Consider the following 18,672-nt stretch of genomic DNA (forward strand, 5'->3'; position numbering starts at 1 on the left):
AGCAACAGAAGAGGGAGCAGCCAAGGAAGCAGGAGGACTACAGGGAATCGTGGTCATGGGAGGAAATCCTGGCGGGAGAAGGTCCGTGGCGAAGGAACGGTGAGGACCAGGAGAAGTACATTGGGACGAGGCTAGCAAGGAAGCCTGAGAGGCAGTCCCAATAAATGTTTTGGGGGGGGGGGGCACACGGGGTGGGTGGCTGGGCCAAGGATGCCCCTGAAGCCAACACCTCGTGCTTATTATGGGGAGCACATGGAGTGGAGAGCGCCGAAGTACGAAGAGGTATGCAAGATCTCGCCCATGCGCACGCACAATCCGGTGCGTGTGATCTCAGCCCCAAGCAAAGGCCGTGCTAGAGTGGGCATCCAGCCTGGAAGGAGGACGCCAGCCCAATACGTCTAGCCACCGGTACGCCTCCGAAGTCAAGGCTACAGGACACCTCCTCTACGCAAGGCGACCATCAGGCCCCTGCATAGCCCAGTCCGCCCTGTACCAGCACCTCGAACGTACAGGGCTACTACTGCCATCCAGCCAGGACAGGTTGTGCAGGAGATGAGCTCGAGACTTCCAGTACTTACCCAAGGCCCGGTGTATCCTACTCCTGCTCCTTGTAGAAGCCCACAGGTGCGTGTCTCTAGTGTGGCTCCTCCGAAGCCAGCACCGCGCACCAGGCTTCCCGAGCGGCAGCCTAGTCCAGCTCGACCTATCCCTGCTCTCCGCACAAGCCTACAGGTGTGTGTGTGTGTGTCCCTAGTCTGACTCCCCCGAAGCCAGCACCAGGCTCCCAGTGCGGCAGCCCAGCCCAACTCGTCCTACTCTTGCCCCTAGCACTAGCCCTGAGGTACGTGGGCCTAGTCCGGCGTCCCCTACGCCAGCCCCACGTACCAGGCCTTCAGTGCATGCGCCTCGCCCAGATGGCATAGCGACAGCACCTAACCCAGAGTGCCCGACGACAGTGCCTCAGCCCGAGTGTCCGGCACCTATGCCCAAGAGAGCCCTCCGGTCCGACGCAGCCAGAGTCGCCCTCCGGTCCGACGCAGCCAGAGTCGCCCTCCGGTCCAACGCAGCCAGTAAAATTGACGTCTTCAGCAGCATCGTAGAATTCCTCTGTGTCACTATCTATTTAGTTAGCTTGCTAACGTACCTAGCTAGTTTAGATGCATACAATTGCCAGTGCCTCTCCGATAAGGGAAATCGCTGCAATATTTTGTTGAGGGAAGGGGGGAGCGTTGCAGAGGCTCCCCCCTGCCTGCCTCTATTAGAAAAGGGGACTGTCTTAAACAGTTAAACCAAAGGGAACGTTTTTGGATTTACAAACTACAGGTTTAAATGAAGATATGGATTTCTCACCCTTCCTGTAGGGTTGTGATGGGTCCATTTGCTGTCATCTAGTGGACATTTTGCTCAATTGCCCTCAGCTATGTTTAGACTCTTGTTGTTCATGTTTTGCTGTGTTCTAGTGTACTATGGAATATATTGCTTTCTTATTCTTGACACTTCTCCCAGCCATATTTAAGGTTAGAACTGCCTTTCTAAGTGTTCTGATACTTCTAGCTTGGAGTTACATTTTTATGATAACATAGCTACAGTATTTCACTTTAAAGTGTGTATAGTATTGCTTACTAGGTGTGTCCAATCAATTTTAACCACTACCTATTCAAATTAGGGTTAATTGGAAAAGCTGTTAAAAAGAGAACATTGTATTATTTCTTTGTACTCTCTGACGAAGGCCATGCAGTCGAAACGCGTCGGATTTTTAAAAACATTGTTTCTATTGAACATGCCATACTAATAAAGGCATTTTAATCAATTATATGAAGAGTGCCTTGGTCCTCCTTTCTTTTTGATGACCCTCACTGCAAGGATTGGGTGTTTAACCTGTGTATCAGGATACGTTTTACGCTGTAGGAAGGCTGAGGGCCCCAGCAGGGGAAGGTTACTGGGCTGTAAAGCAGCACGTACCACTGGGGTTAAAGACTGATGGTTCAGTAGGAATAAGGGTCTACTGTCACTACTCAGACATCTTTCAAATGGTTTTATCTAAACGACTAGCCCCCAAAGCAAGGGTATATGATGTGTGTGATGTGATTGATAAAGGATATCTGTATGCGTGTGACTCTGGTTGCCAGGTTGGAGTACTGCAATACACAGGGGGTGAGAACTGTGACTGGTAGGAGGTTCAGCTCCCCATACAGGCCTCTCTCCATGGCCTCAGGCAGGATAAGTAGAGGCAACCCACCTCCTAACACAGGATGGCCTCGCTGGCACCACGGGCCTGCTCCCAATGACATGGGAGGCCTGCAGGACCAACACATACAGACACACACACACACACACACACATAATTACAATATGATGTAGTGTGAATGATAGAGGTAAACTCTCTCTCCAACCTACACGATGACAAGAGGCATTGGAGTAATACTGACCGCATGATAGAAGGAGGAACGTCCATGGTCACAGTCTGGTCCTTCAGGGCGAGTCTCTCTGCCTTCCCACTAAGAAAAACCAGAGTAAAACACACAAATAACATATTATTCCACAACACACACACGAAATATATTCAGTGGCAGTAATAATAGAATGAGAATATACCTAAAGATTCTCTGGTATGTTTCTCCTTCCAATTTCAATTTGAGGTGAATTTTCACCCCTGCGTTAGTCAGACTCAGTATGTGCAAGAAGCCTTCTGTGTGTGACTGCACCGTACACCTGTCCAGTTTGACTGCACTGATCTGGAGAATAAAGGACACAAAGTCACATACCCCACTCAGTGTAACTTGTTATTTGAGTTTGTCCACTGTGCTGTGTGGTGGCTGAAATTAAAATAGTGCAGTACACTAGTTTGTGGAGATAAATCTCTTGTCTATTGTCAACTGACTTATTAACCAACAGGGTGTATGCGTGGCTGAGCCTGGTGGGTACTGTAGTTTACCCACCTGGAGGGAGAGAAGGAAGTGGAAAGGGCTGTACATTTTGGTGAAAGCACACAGTTCCTCTGGGTCAGGGGCAGTGTCACGTCCTGACCCTAGTAAGATGTCATTTTCTATAGTAGAGTAGGTCAGGGCGTGACAGGGGGTGTTTTGTGTTTTTCTATTTCTATGTGTTCTAGGATTTCTATTTTTATGTTTTTTTTGTGGGGTTGATCTCCAATTGGAGGCAGCTGGTCCTCGTTTTCTCTAATTGGAGATCATATTTAAGTAGGGGTTTTTCTTCCTGGGTTTTGTGGGTAGTTGCATTCTGTTTAGTCTCTGTACCTGACAGAACTGTAAGTTGATAGTTTCCTTTTGTTATTTTGTTATTAGTGTTTTGAGTTAATAAATATCATCATGAGCACTCAACACGCTGCGTTTTGGTCCCCTCTATATGACGCCCGTTACAGCCAGGGGGAGGAAGAGGAGTCCAATCTCTGCCAGAACTGTGATAAAAATCCATTAGAGAGGAAGATGAACACAGGATCTCAGTTTGCAAACTGACAGAAAGCCAAGACACATTAAAGGGCATGCGGTCCAAGAGGCTTCTAAACAGCTTCTACCCCCAAGCCATAAGGCTCCTGAACATCTAGTCAAATGGCTACCCAGATTATTTGCCTTGCCCCCCCCTGCCCTCTCCACACCACTGCCACTCTCTGTTGTCATCTATGCATAGTCACTTTAATTAACTCTACCTACATGTACATACTACCTCAACTAACCGGTGCCCCCGCACATTGACTCTGTACCGGCACCCCTCTGTATATATTTTCATTTTTTTACTACTGCTCTTTAATTACTTAGAAGTACTATCTTTATTATCCATATTTTTTTGAAACTGCACTGTTGGTTAGAGGCTCGTCAGTATTTCACTGTAAGGCTACACCTGTTGTATTCGGCGCATGTGACTAATATGATTTGATTTGACTTGGAACATATACAAAGCCTATGCACAAAGCTGCGGGCATAGTTGTGAGTTGATTGTACGTGTGTGTGATCCCAAATTAGACAAAACAGGACCAACTTATCTCAACCTTCTGTGTAATATAAGTACTACCATGTGTCTAAGGTATTCATACTCTTTGTAGTTCAGAACCCACCTGGTTGGACTTCTTCCACTGGAACTCCTGAGCACCAGGGTCCTGCAACTGTACAAAAAGTCATTAGCTAGACCCACGGCTAGTCTAACCTCATGTTTTTAAATTATTTATAAAAGCTTCTAGGTAATTCAGACTTGTCCATACCTGTGCAGTTGACCACCTGGCTGCTGGGTGGCTGGCCGGCCACGGTCCACAACAGGACCAGTAGTCCCCCTCCATCGACTAAGGACCTTTTTAGCTGTTCCCTCCCTTGACGAGCCAGCAACATCATTGACCATAAAAAACACAAAACAAACCATTTTTGGGGATTACTAAACTTAAAGACAAAGACACATTGTGGCAGTTGTAAAAAAAATAAAAATAATATTCCCCTGTACTAGAAGTTGGTTGTGTGGTGCTAGCTAGCTAGCCGCATAAAAGTGAAAACTGGCTAGTTAGCTAACTAGACCAGAGACAGTGGCCAATGTTGGTTTGTCTTTATATTTCAACAAATTCACCTGTTGTATATTTTTCATAATCTTCCCCGAGACTTCCCTTCCTTAGTAGAGAGGACACGGGTGTGGTCTAATATGTAAAAGAGGTGCCGAGTTTCGCGAATGACTGGCAGAGAGGCATGACTTCAAAACCTTCAATCCCTTCCGATTGAAATCTCACGCCACAAATGGATGTGCTTTAGTTTGCCACAGATGCAAGGCAAACATGCGATCTTGGGTTCCCCAATCCCCATATCTCATCCTGCAATATTTTCAAATGACAAATCCAGAGTTTATTTAAAACAAGAATAGTTTAATTCAGTATATGACAAATTGTGTTCAGGGGTGGTTTCATCCATTTTAAAAATCCGCCCTATCATTTGTATGGATCATCAAGGGGTCAAGGGACAATAACATGCTTTAAATGGGTCTATGAAAAGGCCCTAAGCTTACTCCTTGATGACCATGGACACCTACAAAATATTCCCCTGTACTAGAAGTTGACATTTGGGTAAAACCAGACATTTGGGTAAAACTCGATTTACTACTGACCGGTGATTTGCTTTCATTATAGGCCATCTCTTGCAACCCTACAAACTTATTCAGCGGATGCTGGTGAGGGGGGTGCTGATCTTATAAAAGCATTACATTTTTGTGTGTGTGTGTTTGTATTCATTATGGATCCTCATTAGTTCCTGCCAAGGCAGCAGCTACTCTTCCTGGGGTTTATTATGGACCCCCATTAGTTCTGCCAAGGCAGCAGATACTCTTCCTGGGTTTTATTATTTTAAGGATCCCCATTAGTTCCTGGTAAGGCAGCAGCTACTCTTTCTGGGGTTTATTAAGGATCCCCATTAGTTCCTGCCAAGGCAGCAGCTACTATTCTTGGGGTTTATTATGGATCACCATTAGTTCCTGCCAAGGCAGCAGATACTCTTCCTGGGGTTTATTATGGATCCCCATTAGTTCCTGCCAAGGCAGCAGATACTCTTCCTGGGGTTTATTATGGATCCCCATTAGTTCCTGCCAAGGCAGCAGATACTCTTCCTGGGGTTTATTATGGATCCCCACTAGTTCCTGCCAAAGCAGCAGCTACACTTCCTGAGGTCCAGCAAAATTAAGGCAGTTATGCAATTTTAAAAACATTACAATACATTCATTACAGATTTCACAACACATTAAGTGTGTGCCCTCAGGCCACTACTCTACTACCACATATTTACAACACAAAATCCATGTGTATGTGTGTGTATTGTGTGCATGTGTCTGTGCCTGTGTTTGTGTCTCTTCACAGTCCCCGCTGTTCCATAAGGTGTATTTTTATCTGTTTTTGAAATCTAATTTTACTGCTTGCATGAGTTACTTGATGTGGAATAGAGTTCCATGTAGTCATGGCTCTATGTAGCACTGTGTGCCTCCCATAGTCTGTTCTGGACTTGGGGACTGTGTAGAGACCTCCGGTGGCATGTGTTGTGGGGTATGCATGGGTTTCCGAGATGTGTGCTAGTAGTTTAAACAGACAGCTCGGTGCCTTCAACATGTCAATACCTCTCACAAATACAAGCAGTGATGAAGTCAATCTCTCCTCTAATTTGAGCCAGGAGAGATTGACATGCATATTATTAACGTTAGCTCTCTGTGCACATTTAAGGGCCAGCCGTGCTGCACTGTTCTGGCATCTGACCACACAACTGGACAGTAGTCCGGGTGTGGAAAAACTAGGGCCTGTAGGACCTGCCTTGTTCATAGCATTGTTAAGAATTCAGAGTTGCTCTTTATTATGGACAGACCTCCTGTCATACGTTTCGTCTTCTGATGAAAAGTAAGAAATATCGGACCAATACGCAGCGTGGTAAGTGTCCATACTTATATTTTTATTCATACGTGAACACTGAAACAAAACAAGAGAACTCACGACAGTTCTGTAAGGTATCCTTGACTATACATGGAACAATCACCCACCAACACAAGAGAAAGTAAACCCATATAAATATGGCCTCCAATTAGAAGCAACGACAACCAGCTGCTTCTAATTGGAGGTCGTTCCCAAAACTAACATAGAAATGCAAATACTAGAAATATGAACATAGAAATACAAAACAAGAACAATACCCCAAAAACCCCAACAACACAAAACAAACACCCCTGCCACGTCCTCACTAAACTACAATAACAAATAACCCCTTTTACTGGTCAGAACGTGACACCTCCCCCATCTTAGCTACTATTGCATCAATGTGTTTAGTCCATGACAGTTTACAATCCAGGGTTACTCCAAGCAGTTTAGTCTCCTGAACTTGCACAATTTCCATATTATTCATTACAAGATTTAATTGAGGTTTAGTGAATGATTTGTCCCAAATACATTGCTTTTAGTTTCTGAAATATATAAGTGTTGCAGTGATTTCACTTGACGTGGTAGCTGACGTGTATAGTGTCGAGTAATCAGCATAAATAGACACACAGGCTTTACTCAGAGTACTCATTAGTAAAGATTGAAAAAAGCAAGGGGCCTAGACAGCTACCCTGGGGAATGCCTGACTCTACCTGGATTATGTTAGTCTTCCATTAAAGAACACTCTCTGTGTTCTGTTAGACAGGTAACTCTCAATCCACAATATTTTTTTATTTTTAACCTTTATTTAACTAGGCAAGTCAGTTAAGAACAAATTCTTATTTACAATGACAACCTAGGAACAGTGGGTTAACTGCCTTGTTCAGGGGCAGAATGCAGATTTTTTACCTTCTTAGCTCGGGGATTTGATCTAGCAACCTTTCGGTTACTAGCCCAACTCTCTAACCACTAGGCTACCTGCCACCCCTATAGCAGGGGATGTAAAGCCATATCACATACGTTTTCCAGCAGCAAATTATGATCAAGAATGTCATAGGCTGCACAGAAGTCTAACAGAAGTCTAAGCAGAAGTCTGCACAGAAGTCTAAGCAGCTCCCACAATCTTTTTATTATACATTTCTCTTAACCAATCATCAGTCATTTGTGTACGTGCCATACATTTACATTTAAGTCATTTAGCAGACGCTCTTATCCAGAGCGACTTACAAATTGGTGCATTCACCTTATGATATCCAGTGGAACAACCACTTTACAATAGTGCATCTAAATCTTTTAAGGGGGAGGGGGGGGTTAGAAGGATTACTTTATCCTATCCTAGGTATTCCTTAAAGAGGTGGGGTTTCAGGTGTCTCCGGAAGGTGGTGATTGACTCCGCTGTCCTGGCGTCGTGAGGGAGCTTGTTCCACCATTGGGGTGCCAGAGCAGCGAACAGTTTTGACTGGGCTGAGCAGGAACTGTGCTTCCTCAGAGGTAGGGGGGCCAGCAGGCCAGAGGTGGATGAACGCAGTGCCCTTGTTTGGGTGTAGGGCCTGATCAGAGCCTGAAGGTATGGAGGTGCCGTTCCCTTCACAGCTCCGTAGGCAATCACCATGGTCTTGTAGCGGATGCGAGCATCAACTGGAAGCCAGTGGAGAGAGCGGAGGAGCGGGGTGACGTGAGAGAACTTGGGAAGGTTGAACACCAGACGGGCTGCGGCGTTCTGGATGAGTTGTAGGGGTTTAATGGCACAGGCAGGGAGCCCAGCCAACAGCGAGTTGCAGTAATCCAGACGGGAGATGACAAGTGCCTGGATTAGGACCTGCGCCGCTTCCTGTGTGAGGCAGGGTCGTACTCTGCGAATGTTGTAGAGCATGAACCTACAGGATCGGGTCACCGCCTTTTTGTTAGTGGAGAACGACAGGGTGTTGTCCAGGATCACGCCAAGGTTCTTAGCACTCTGGGAGGAGGACACAAGGGAGTTGTCAACCGTGATGGCGAGATCATGGAACGGGCAGTCCTTCCCCGGGAGGAAGAGCAGCTCCGTCTTGCCGAGGTTCAGCTTGAGGTGGTGATCCGTCATCCACACTGATATAATAACATGATACGTGTTGAATGCCCTTCCCCATAAACTTGCTGAAAATCTGTTGTTCATTTGTTTACTGTGAAATAACATTGTATCTGGTCAAACACAATTTTTTTCCTAAAGTTTACTAAGGGTCGGTAACAGGCTGATTGGTCGGCTGTTTGAGCCAGTAAAGGGTGCTATGCTATTTTTGGGAACGGAATTACTTTTTCTTCCCTCCAGGCCTGAGAGCACACACTTTCCTGTAGGCTTAGATTGAAGAGATGGCAAATAGGAGTGGCAGTATCGTCCGCTATCATCCTCAGTAATTTTCCATCCTAGTTGTCAGACCCAGGTGGCTCGTCATTATTGATAGACAACAATACTTTTTTCACCTCTTCCATACTCACTTAACGAAATTCCAAAATACAATGCTTGTCTTTCATAATTGTGTCAGTTATGTAGGTTCAGAATTTGTTGTTGGCTTGTCATGCTTAAGTTTGCTCCCCTTGTCAATGAAAAAATTATTAAAGTAGTTGGCAATATCAGTGGGTTTTGTGATGAATGAGCCATCTGATCCAATGAATGATGGAGCCAGGTTTTCCTTTTTGCCCTTTTTGCTTTTACTATCAATCTTTATATAATTTATCTTGTTTCATAATACAGTTTCTTCTTCTTTTTGTTCAGTTTAGTCACATGATTTCTACATTTACAGTATGTTAGCCAATCAGCTGTGCAGCCAGACTTACATGTATCTCAGCTTGGATGTTGGCCCACCACCTCAAGCTCAACCTTGACAAGACGGAAGCTGCTCTTCAAGTCTAGGACAAAAAGGCTTCTCAACAGTTTTTACCCCCAAGCCATAAGACTCCTGAACAGGTAATCAAATGGCTACCCGGACTATATGCATTGTGTGCCCCCCCCCCAACCTCTCTTTTACGCTGCTGCTACTCTTTGTTTATCATATATGCATAGTCACTTTAACTATACATTCATGTACATACTACCTCAATTGGGCCGACCAACCAGTGCTCCCGCACATTGGCTTTACTTAGCCATCTTACATATAAAACTTTATTTGTTCATAAAAATGGTCAATAACTCACCACAGGTTAATGAGAAGGGTATGCTTTGAAGGATGCAATAACTCTGCAATGTTGGGTTGTATTGGAGAGAGTCTCAGTCTTTTTCCTCAGTCTATGCCTGTATTTAGATATCATGCTAGTGGGGATCGAGAATCCACTCACATAGGTATGTGGTGTCATGACGTTGGCCTGATGGGGGAGGTTTATGACCCCCATAAATACCTTTCCCCTTTTTCCTCTCTCTCTACAAATAGAACTCTAGTAAAGCCTTTGTTAACATTGAGAGAGAGTCTGGTGACATCAAAAGATGGTAAACGGAACCATATTTGGGTAATCCAACCAGTTGAAAATATGCGTTGGGACTTAATGAAAATGATGTCAGTTCAGTTGGCGTCTGAGACATTATTACTGATGACAGGACGACATAAACTGTATCTTGGAAAATCTACACATTCTAGTTATCAGATTCACATGGAATTGTTGTACAATTTAAATGTTTAAATATGAAACTATTTGTGAAAAGATTAAATGTAATTTTTAGCTTCTTAATGAGAGAACGGTTTGTCAGAAGAACACCACTCTGCTCACTGAGGCCCCGCCCAAGTGAACAGACATGGGTTGTAAACTATGAAACACGCCCTTCTTTCACCACTATATAAACCCGTTGACGAAAATGTAACTTCCTGTTCTGAGGACGTTAGGGCGACGGTCCTACGTTAAAAGGGCTCAGATAATAACCTAATGAAATTGCATCGAATTTCAACGTGAAGATGACGGTCAACACGCCGAAAGGATGAATTCCGACTATACCAGCCAGAATATAGCATGAGCTAAAAGTATGGCAACTTGGTATGAAGTTTGAACTCTTATTCACTCCAGAAGTGATACCTCCTAGCCGTTGAGTTAGCAGCAGTTGCTGTGAACGTGGGCTAGGAAAGGATGGACGCCGTAACCAGTCTAACACACACAACGATACTACAACGTATCCAGTTTACGACCAGAGATATTCTTCAAAGGACCAGAGATCCATGTTGGACCAACCCGCCTTCTATCGATGACCAATCTATTGAAGCGCAGCTCAGAGCAAATATTCATTGCATTTTCTTTTTCCAAATGGGCGGTTATTTAGAATGCATAAGATTCTGTATTTACGATAGCATAGCATCTCCCTTTGTTACTCAGTCTTCCCGCTCTTTCATTCAAAATCCAACCCCCTTTCTTTGTGTAACCAGCCGTCATATCTTTTCCGTCCGCTAGGGACGTTTTCCTTTATGACATAATTTGTAATCAATGTATGATCCATTCTGTGTAGATGTAATTCTGTGTGACTATTTTAGGTATTTAGTAAATAAATAATTAAACCAAATTTCGTATTTGTCACGTCCTGACCATCGTAAGATGTGATTTTCAGTGGTAGAGTAGGTCAGGGCGTGACAGGGTGTTTTTGTGTTTTTCTATTTCTATGTTTTCTACTTCTGTTGTTTTTTGGGTTGATCTCCAATTGGAGGAAGCTGGTCCTCGTTGCCTCTGATTGGAGATCATATTTAAGTAGGGGTTTTTCTTCCTGGGTTTTTGTGGGCAGTTGCATTCTGTTTAGTCTTTGTACCTGACAGAACTGTAAGTTGATCGTTTCCTTTTGTTATTTTGTTATTAGTGTTTTGAGTTAATTCATCATGCGCACTCAACACGCTGCGTTTTGGTCCCCTCTATACGACGCCCATTACAGTATTGCTGATTCAACTTGTTAGCTAGGGTTTGTGAAGATAACCAAGAATTTACAACTTTCAGATGAGAATGAATAAAGTGACGATTAAAGATTGAATGCTTTTGATGTTAAAGATTACTAGGTCTTTAAAGAGTTTATTCGGGAAGATAACAGCTCTATAAACATTATTTTGTGGTACCCCGACTTTCTAGTTAATTACAATTATCAGGTAATATTAATTACAGAGAAATGATTTTATAGAATAGCATGTCATATCACTTAATCCGGCATAGCCAAAGACATGACAGTTGTTGCAAAGGGCATCAGTGTCTTAATAGCGTGATTTGCCAAGGCAGGACACTGAGCGCAGCCCAATCCAGAAATCTGGCAGTGGCTTCTGAATAAATTAAATTTTCACAGAACCGCTTGTTGCAATTTCGATGAGGCTCTCTTGTTCAGATATCGATAAGTGGACTGGAGGCAGGGCATGAAAAGGATAACGAATCCAGTTATTTATGTCATCCGTTTCGGGAAAGTACCTGCGTAATTTCGCACCCAACTCACTCAGGAGCTTCGCTATTTCACATTTGACATTGTCCATAAGCTTGAGTTCATTTGCACACAAAAAAATCATACAGTGATCTAAAGACCTGTGTGTTGTCAGAGAAGAGCTCCAACTTCATAGCCTCAATTTTGTCCCGCACATTGAATATAGTTGCAGAGAGTCCCTGTATTCCTAGTTTCAGATCATTCAGGCGAGAAAAAACATCACCCAGATAGGCCAGTCATGTGAGAAACGCATCATCATGCAAGCGGTCAGACAAGTGAAAATTATGGTTAGTAAAGAAAACCTTAAGCTCGTCTCGCAATTTAAAAAAAAACGTGTCAATACTTTGCTCCTTGATAAGCACATTTCTGTATATTGTAAAAGCATTACATGGTCGCTGCCCATATCATTGCATAGTGCAGAAAATACACGAGAGTTCAGGGGCCTTGTTTTAACAAAGTTAACCATTTTCACTGTAGTGTCCAAAATGTCTTTCAAGCTGTCAGGCATTCCCTTGGCAGCAAGAGCCTGCTGCAGTGTACCCAAGTGGCGTCGGGAGCAACTGCTTGCACGTGCATTACCACTCCACTATGCCTCCCTGTGATGGCTTTTGTGCCATGAGTACAGATACCAACACATTTTGACCACAAGTCCATTTGATGTCAAAGCTGTCCAGTACTTGTTGTCCTGGTTTCCAGAAGAGGATGTCTTCCTTAATTGACCCCCCCATAAACGTAACGGACATATACCAGGAGCTGTGCCAGGCCCGCCATGTCTGTTGACTCATCCAGCTGTAATGCATAGAATTCACTGGCTTGTATGCGAAGCAGTAATTGTTTCAAAACATCTCCTGCCATGTCACTGATGCGTCGTGAAACAGTGTTGTTTGATGAAGGCATTGTCTGTATGGTTTTTTTGGCCTTTTCCCCCAGCAATGTCCCAGCTGTGTCCGCAGGAAGAATTAAGTCCTCCACAAGGGCTTGCCTGTCCTAGCCACTCGGTAGCTCACCATATAAGACGCTTCTAGCCTCTTCTTATTAATGGTATGTTGCTTTTATACGTCTTACTACTCGAAAGTTGCCTTAATTCTCGCTCAAAAAACTCCCGTGGCTTATTTTTCAAATTGGCATATTTTGTTTCTAAATATCTGCGCAAGAATGAAGGTTTCATCGAGTTGTGAGATAGTACTTTTGCACATAACACACTGTGGTTGAGGAAAGGCACTACTCCCAATATAAGTGAACCCCAAATCAATGTAGTTCTCATCATATTTGCGCCTCTTCAATGGTCCAACACCCCTGTCTGTTGTTCGGTGCTTTCCCGAGTAAGGGGGCAGTAGCTCTTCGGCTGCATCAGATTCACAACTGTCAGTGTCCATGCTAGCTGGGCTAACAACAGTAGAATTACTGATGCTAGCATTGGATGTGCTCGTGGAACAACTTGTGTCGTCGACAGATGCAGTACAGCTGGTAGTAGCAGTACTACCAGTAGAGCTGGTATGTGTCTCTATGGACGCGGGCCTTACTTTTTTTAAACAATTAGCAGCAGCTACAAACGGACCGTTAGTGGAATTCCTGTGAGAGAGTAACGGTTAATGTGATTGGATGTTAATCATTTCCCTAGGCTACCTGTATTTGACAGTGTGTTATTTCGCTGAACACTAGATGGTTTAATGTTATTTTTGGCAGTGAAATGAGGCTACTCAGGCGAGAAAGAAACCTCACCCAAATGTATAGCCCCGTTGGAAAATATAAATGTACTGTTTGAAAATGTGAAAAAAAATAGAATTCTGCTGCTGGCTTTCTAAAAGTGCTGTTGTGTTCTGAGTATAAACACTCTTCTTCATGGCCTATGTGTGCAGGTGTGCAGGTAACTATGGAGGACCTTCAGGGAATTGATTCCTCTAGAAGAAGAGGGCACTTACATAGCGACAGCATCAGAAATGGGTAAATAAGTCAAAGGCCTTGGTTTGTTTATTTAAGACCTTTAAAGTTGTTACCACAAGCACTGTTATTAAAGCATTTACCACCACCCCCCCTCACATTAAGACATGCTGTTATTATTTATCCTGTCACAGGCCGGCTCATAGCCTGTGGCAAAAATGAAAGGACATCGACAACCGGTATAGGCCAATTCAAAAAGTTATTATTATAAAACAAAACTATTAACTCTACACAAAGAAAAAGGAATGAGGTGTGGAAATGTCATAATGTAAGGTGCATGAATGCGTGAATATGTGTGTGTAAAAATGACTGAGTGGAAACTAAATAAACCAACAAAGGCACAACCAAAACAGGATCATACCTGGAGGAGCAGGGAGAGAGAGAGCAAGCCAAAGAGGTTAGTTGAGCAGTTTGTTAAATACCCTGAGCCCAGGTGGCTCCAATCACACCAGCTCCAATCACTAACGACCCTCCTCTGCCTGCAGGAGGAACCGCCCCTGCACTGCAGAGGAGGAGCCGTGACAATCCTCATATTAAGACATCCTGTTATTATTTATCCCTCCTCATATTCAGACATCATGTACTGTGTGCTTTTGCTTCTGATTTCGAACAAAGTCTAAAACTGGGATATCAATAGGAAGTGCTGTGGTTTTTGAGCAAACATTTACACATTATATATTGATCTAACTAAATATGAAGATGCAAACCAGTTTTTATGACATTTAACAAGAGAAAAATGTGTTTTTCTGGTCAAACAGAGGGGGATTTCATCCATCCTGTGAGTGATAACGATGTTAGTAGAGGACAATACTGAACTGGATAAATATGTATTCAGTTACAGCTTGACGTCATGTTGGGACCTCCATGCCTTCTAGTAGTATTCATTCCTCTGACAGCTGTATGTCTGCCAAACTGCAAAATAAAGGACTATATGTCACACAGAGAACATACTACTGTTTAAACACAACTAGCCACACAGCATTACATCTCCAATTGGAGGCAGCTGGTCCTCGTTGCCTCTAATTGGAGATCATATTTAAGTATGTTTTTTTTACACCTGTGTTTGTGGGCAGTTATTTTCTGTTTAGTCTCTGTACCTGACAGAACTGTATTCTGATCGTTTGCCGTTTGTTATTTTGTCTTTAGTGCTGTGCTTTGGTCCCCTCTATACGACAGCCGTTACATGAGGTCAGAGTAGGAGATATCCTTATCTGTGGAGAGGTCAATTTGCTACATGTAACACCATGATGTCAAGGCTTTATTTAGCCTAGCGCAAACTTAACATACATGATTTACAACTACCTTCATGCTGCTTTCTGGCACTGACCATAACATTTCTTATAAACGTGTAAGAAAATAAAATGTATTCTACTGAGTCAGACAGTGATATTGCAGAAGTTGCCCCAAAAAAAGACAGCAGAAAAGTTGAGTCATTGTATGATAGCACACAACTAGCCACCTTTAAACCACACATTACCTATCAAATCCAAATATCCATCGCTAACTATAACATTTTCCGACAAGATAGAACTGCTAAAGGGGGCGGAGTTGCAATCTACTGCAGAGAGAGCCTGCAGAGTTCTGTCTTACTATTCAGGTCTGTGCCCAAACAATTGGAGCTTCTACTTCTAAAAATCCACCTTTCCAGAAACAAGTCTCTCACCGTTGCTGCTTGCTATAGACCACCTTCTGTCCCCAGCTGTGCCCTGGACACCATATGTGAACTGATTGCCCCGCATCTATCTTCAGAGCTCGTGCTGTTAGGTGACCTAAACTGGGACATGCTTAACACCCCAGCCATCCTACAATCTAAGCTTGATGCCCTCAATCTCACACAAATTATCAATGAACCTAACAGGTACAACCCCAAACCCGTAAACACGGGCACTCTCATAGATATCATCCTAACCAACTTGCCCTCTAAATACAACTCTGCTGTTTTCAACCAAGATCTCAGTGATCACTGCTTCATTGCTTACGTCCGTAATGGGTCTGCGGTCAAACTACCACCCCTCATAACTGTCAAACGCTCCCTAAAACACTTCAGCAAGCACGACTTAATAAATCGACCTGGCCCTGGTATCCTGGAAGGATATTGACCTCATTCCATCAGTAGAAGATGCCTGGTTATTCTTTAAAAGTGCTTTCCTCACCATCTTAAATAAGCATGCCTCATTCAAAAATGTTGAACCAGGAACAGATATAGCCCGTGGTTCACTCCAGACCTGACTGCCCTTGACCAGCACAAAAACATCCTGTGGCGTACGGCATTAGCATCGAATAGCCCCCACGATATGCAACATTTCAGGGAAGTTAGGAACCAATATACACAGGTAGTTAGGAAAGCAAAGGCTAGCTTTTTCAAACAGATATTTGAATCCTGCAGCACAAACTCCAAAAAGTTATGGGACACTGTAAAGTCCATGGAGAATAAGAGCACCTCCTCCCAGCTGTCCACTGCACTGAGGCTAGGAAACACTGTCACCACCGATAAATCCACAATAATTGATCATTTCAATAAGTATTTTTCTACGGCTGGCCATGCTTTCCATCTGGCCACCCCGACCCTGTCAAGAGCCCTGCACACCCCACAGCAACTTGCCCAAGCCTCCCCCATTTCTCCTTCACCCAATTCCATATAGCTGATGTTCTGAAAGAGCTGCAAAATCTGGACCCCTACAAATCAGCCGGGCTAGACAATCTGAACCCTCTCTTCCTAAAATTATCCGCCGAAATTGTTGCAACCCCTATTACTAGCCTGTTCAACCTCTCTTTCGTATTGTCAGAGATCCCGAAAGATTGGAAAGCTGCCACGGTCATCCTCCTCTTCAAAGGGGGAGACACTCTAGACCCAAACTACTACAGACCTATATCTATCCTACCCTGCCTTTCTAAGGTGTTCGAAAGCCAAGTTAAACAGATCACCGACCATTTCGAATCCCACCGTACCTTCTCCGCTATGCAATCTGGTTTCCGAGCTGGTCATGGGTGCACCTCAGCCACGCTCAAGGTCCTAAACGATATCATAACCGCTATCGATAAGAGACAATACTGTGCAGCTGTATTCATCGACCTGGCCAAGGCCTTCGACTCTGTCAATCACCACATTCTTATCGGCAGACTCAACAGCCTTGGTTTCTCAAATGACTGCCTCGCCTGGTTCACCAACTACTTCTCAGACAGAGTTCAGTGTGTCAAATTGGAGGACCTGTTGTCCGGACCTCTGGCAGTCTCTATGGGGGTGCCACAGGGTTCAATTGTCGAGCTGACTCTTTTCTCTGTATACATCAATGATGTCGCTCTTGCTGCTGGCGATTCTCTGATCCACCTCTACGCAGACGACACCATTCTGTATACTTCTGGCCCTTCTTTGGACATTCTGTTAACTAACCTCCAGACGAGCTTCAATGCCCTACAACTTTCCTTCCGTAGCCTCCAACTGCTCTTAAATGCAAGTAAAACTAAATGCTTGCTCTTCAACCGATCGCTGCCCGCCCCTGCCCGCCCGTCCAGCATCACTACTCTGGACGGTTCTGACTTAGAATATGTGGACAACTACAAATACCTAGGTGTCTGGCTAGACTGTAAACTATCCTTCCAGACTAACATTAAGCAACTCCAATCCAAAGTTAAATCTTGAATCGGCTTCCTATTTCACAACAAAGCGTCCTTCACTCATGCTGCCAAACATACCCTCGTAAAACTGACTATCCTACCGATCCTTGACTTCAGCGATGTCATTTACAAAATAGCCTCCAACACTCTACTCGGCAAATTGGATTCAGTCTCTCACAGTGCCATCTGTTTTGTCACCAAAGCCCCATATACTACCCACCACTGCAACCTGTATGCTCTCGTTGGCTGGCCCTCGCTTCATATTTGTCGCCAAACCCCCTGGCTCCAGGTTATCTATAAGTCTTTGCTAGTTAAAGCCCTGCCTTATCTCAGCTCACTGGTCGCCATAGCAGCACCCACCCGTAGCACGCACTCCAGCAGGTATATTTCACTGGTCAACCCCAAAGCCAATTCCTCCTTTGGCTGCCTTTTCTTCCAGTTCTCTGCTGCCAATGACTGGAACGAATTGCAAAAATCACTGAAGCTGGAGACTCATATCTCCCTCACTAACTTTAAGCACCAACTGTCAGAGCAGCTCACAGATCACTGCACCTGTACATATCCCATCTGTAAATAACCCATTCAACTACCTCATCCCCTTACTGTTATTTAGTGTTTTTGCTACTTTGCACCCCAGTATCTCCACTTGCACATTCATCTTCTGCACATCTATCACTCCAGTGTTTAATTGCTAAAATGTAATTATTTCACCACTATGGCCTATTTATTGCCTTACCTCCCTTATCTTACCTAATTTGCACACACTGTACATATACTTTTTTTCTATTGTGTTATTGACCGTATGTTTGTTTATTCCATGTGTAACTCGGTGTTGTTTGTGTCACACTGCTTTGCTTTATCTTAGCCAGGTCGCAGTTGTAAATGAGAACTCGTTCTCAACTAGCCTACCTGGTTAAATAAAGGTGAAATAAAAATTTTAAAAAATCAACCTGGTGTTACACTGACAAAATCAATGATTGACATTTGATCCAAAGTACTGTCGTATTATGGCTCACAGAGACAGATGATCAAGCTGCGCTGCGAACTGCACGAAGAAGGTAAATGCAGAATACAGTCGTAGTATACGCACTTACCTGAGTTTGACATCTTGTTTATCGGTGCCCATTTGAGTGGAATCTTCTCATGTAGTACTGTATTTTCTCATTCGTTCCATGTTGATTGTTTGAACGGTAATCATTGGACCACATTCTTAAAAAGGAGGCACTTCAGCCAGTATTGAAGTTATAGCCAATCAGACTGATCTTCAACGGCACATCATACTCAAGTTTCAAAATAAAAGTTGCATTACTGTAATAGGAACTTTTATTACTTCCAA

At 43.8% G+C, this 18,672-nt stretch overlaps 1 protein-coding gene across 2 annotated transcripts; it reads right to left on the reverse strand.

The window, feature by feature from the left end:
- Positions 1-1,565: 1,565 nt before the first annotated feature.
- LOC123744668 (type 2 DNA topoisomerase 6 subunit B-like) lies at positions 1,566-18,554 on the reverse strand. Of its 2 annotated transcripts, XM_045724142.1 has the most exons (6): positions 18,430-18,554; positions 4,217-4,354; positions 4,073-4,120; positions 2,596-2,735; positions 2,430-2,498; positions 1,570-2,298 (listed from the first exon to the last, which is right to left on the reverse strand). In XM_045724142.1, the coding sequence occupies exons 2-6, from the start codon at positions 4,289-4,291 to the stop codon at positions 2,049-2,051; spliced, it is 582 nt and encodes a 193-aa protein (XP_045580098.1). In that variant the 5' UTR covers positions 4,292-4,354; positions 18,430-18,554; the 3' UTR covers positions 1,570-2,048. The 2 variants fall into 2 exon arrangements, with proteins under 2 accessions (XP_045580099.1, XP_045580098.1); XM_045724143.1 differs by lacking the exon at positions 2,596-2,735 and having other exon boundaries at positions 1,566-2,298.
- Positions 18,555-18,672: the final 118 nt, after the last annotated feature.

The sequence above is a fragment of the Salmo salar genome, chromosome ssa09 (genome assembly GCF_905237065.1).
Source record: "Salmo salar chromosome ssa09, Ssal_v3.1, whole genome shotgun sequence".
NCBI lineage: Eukaryota > Metazoa > Chordata > Actinopteri > Salmoniformes > Salmonidae > Salmo > Salmo salar.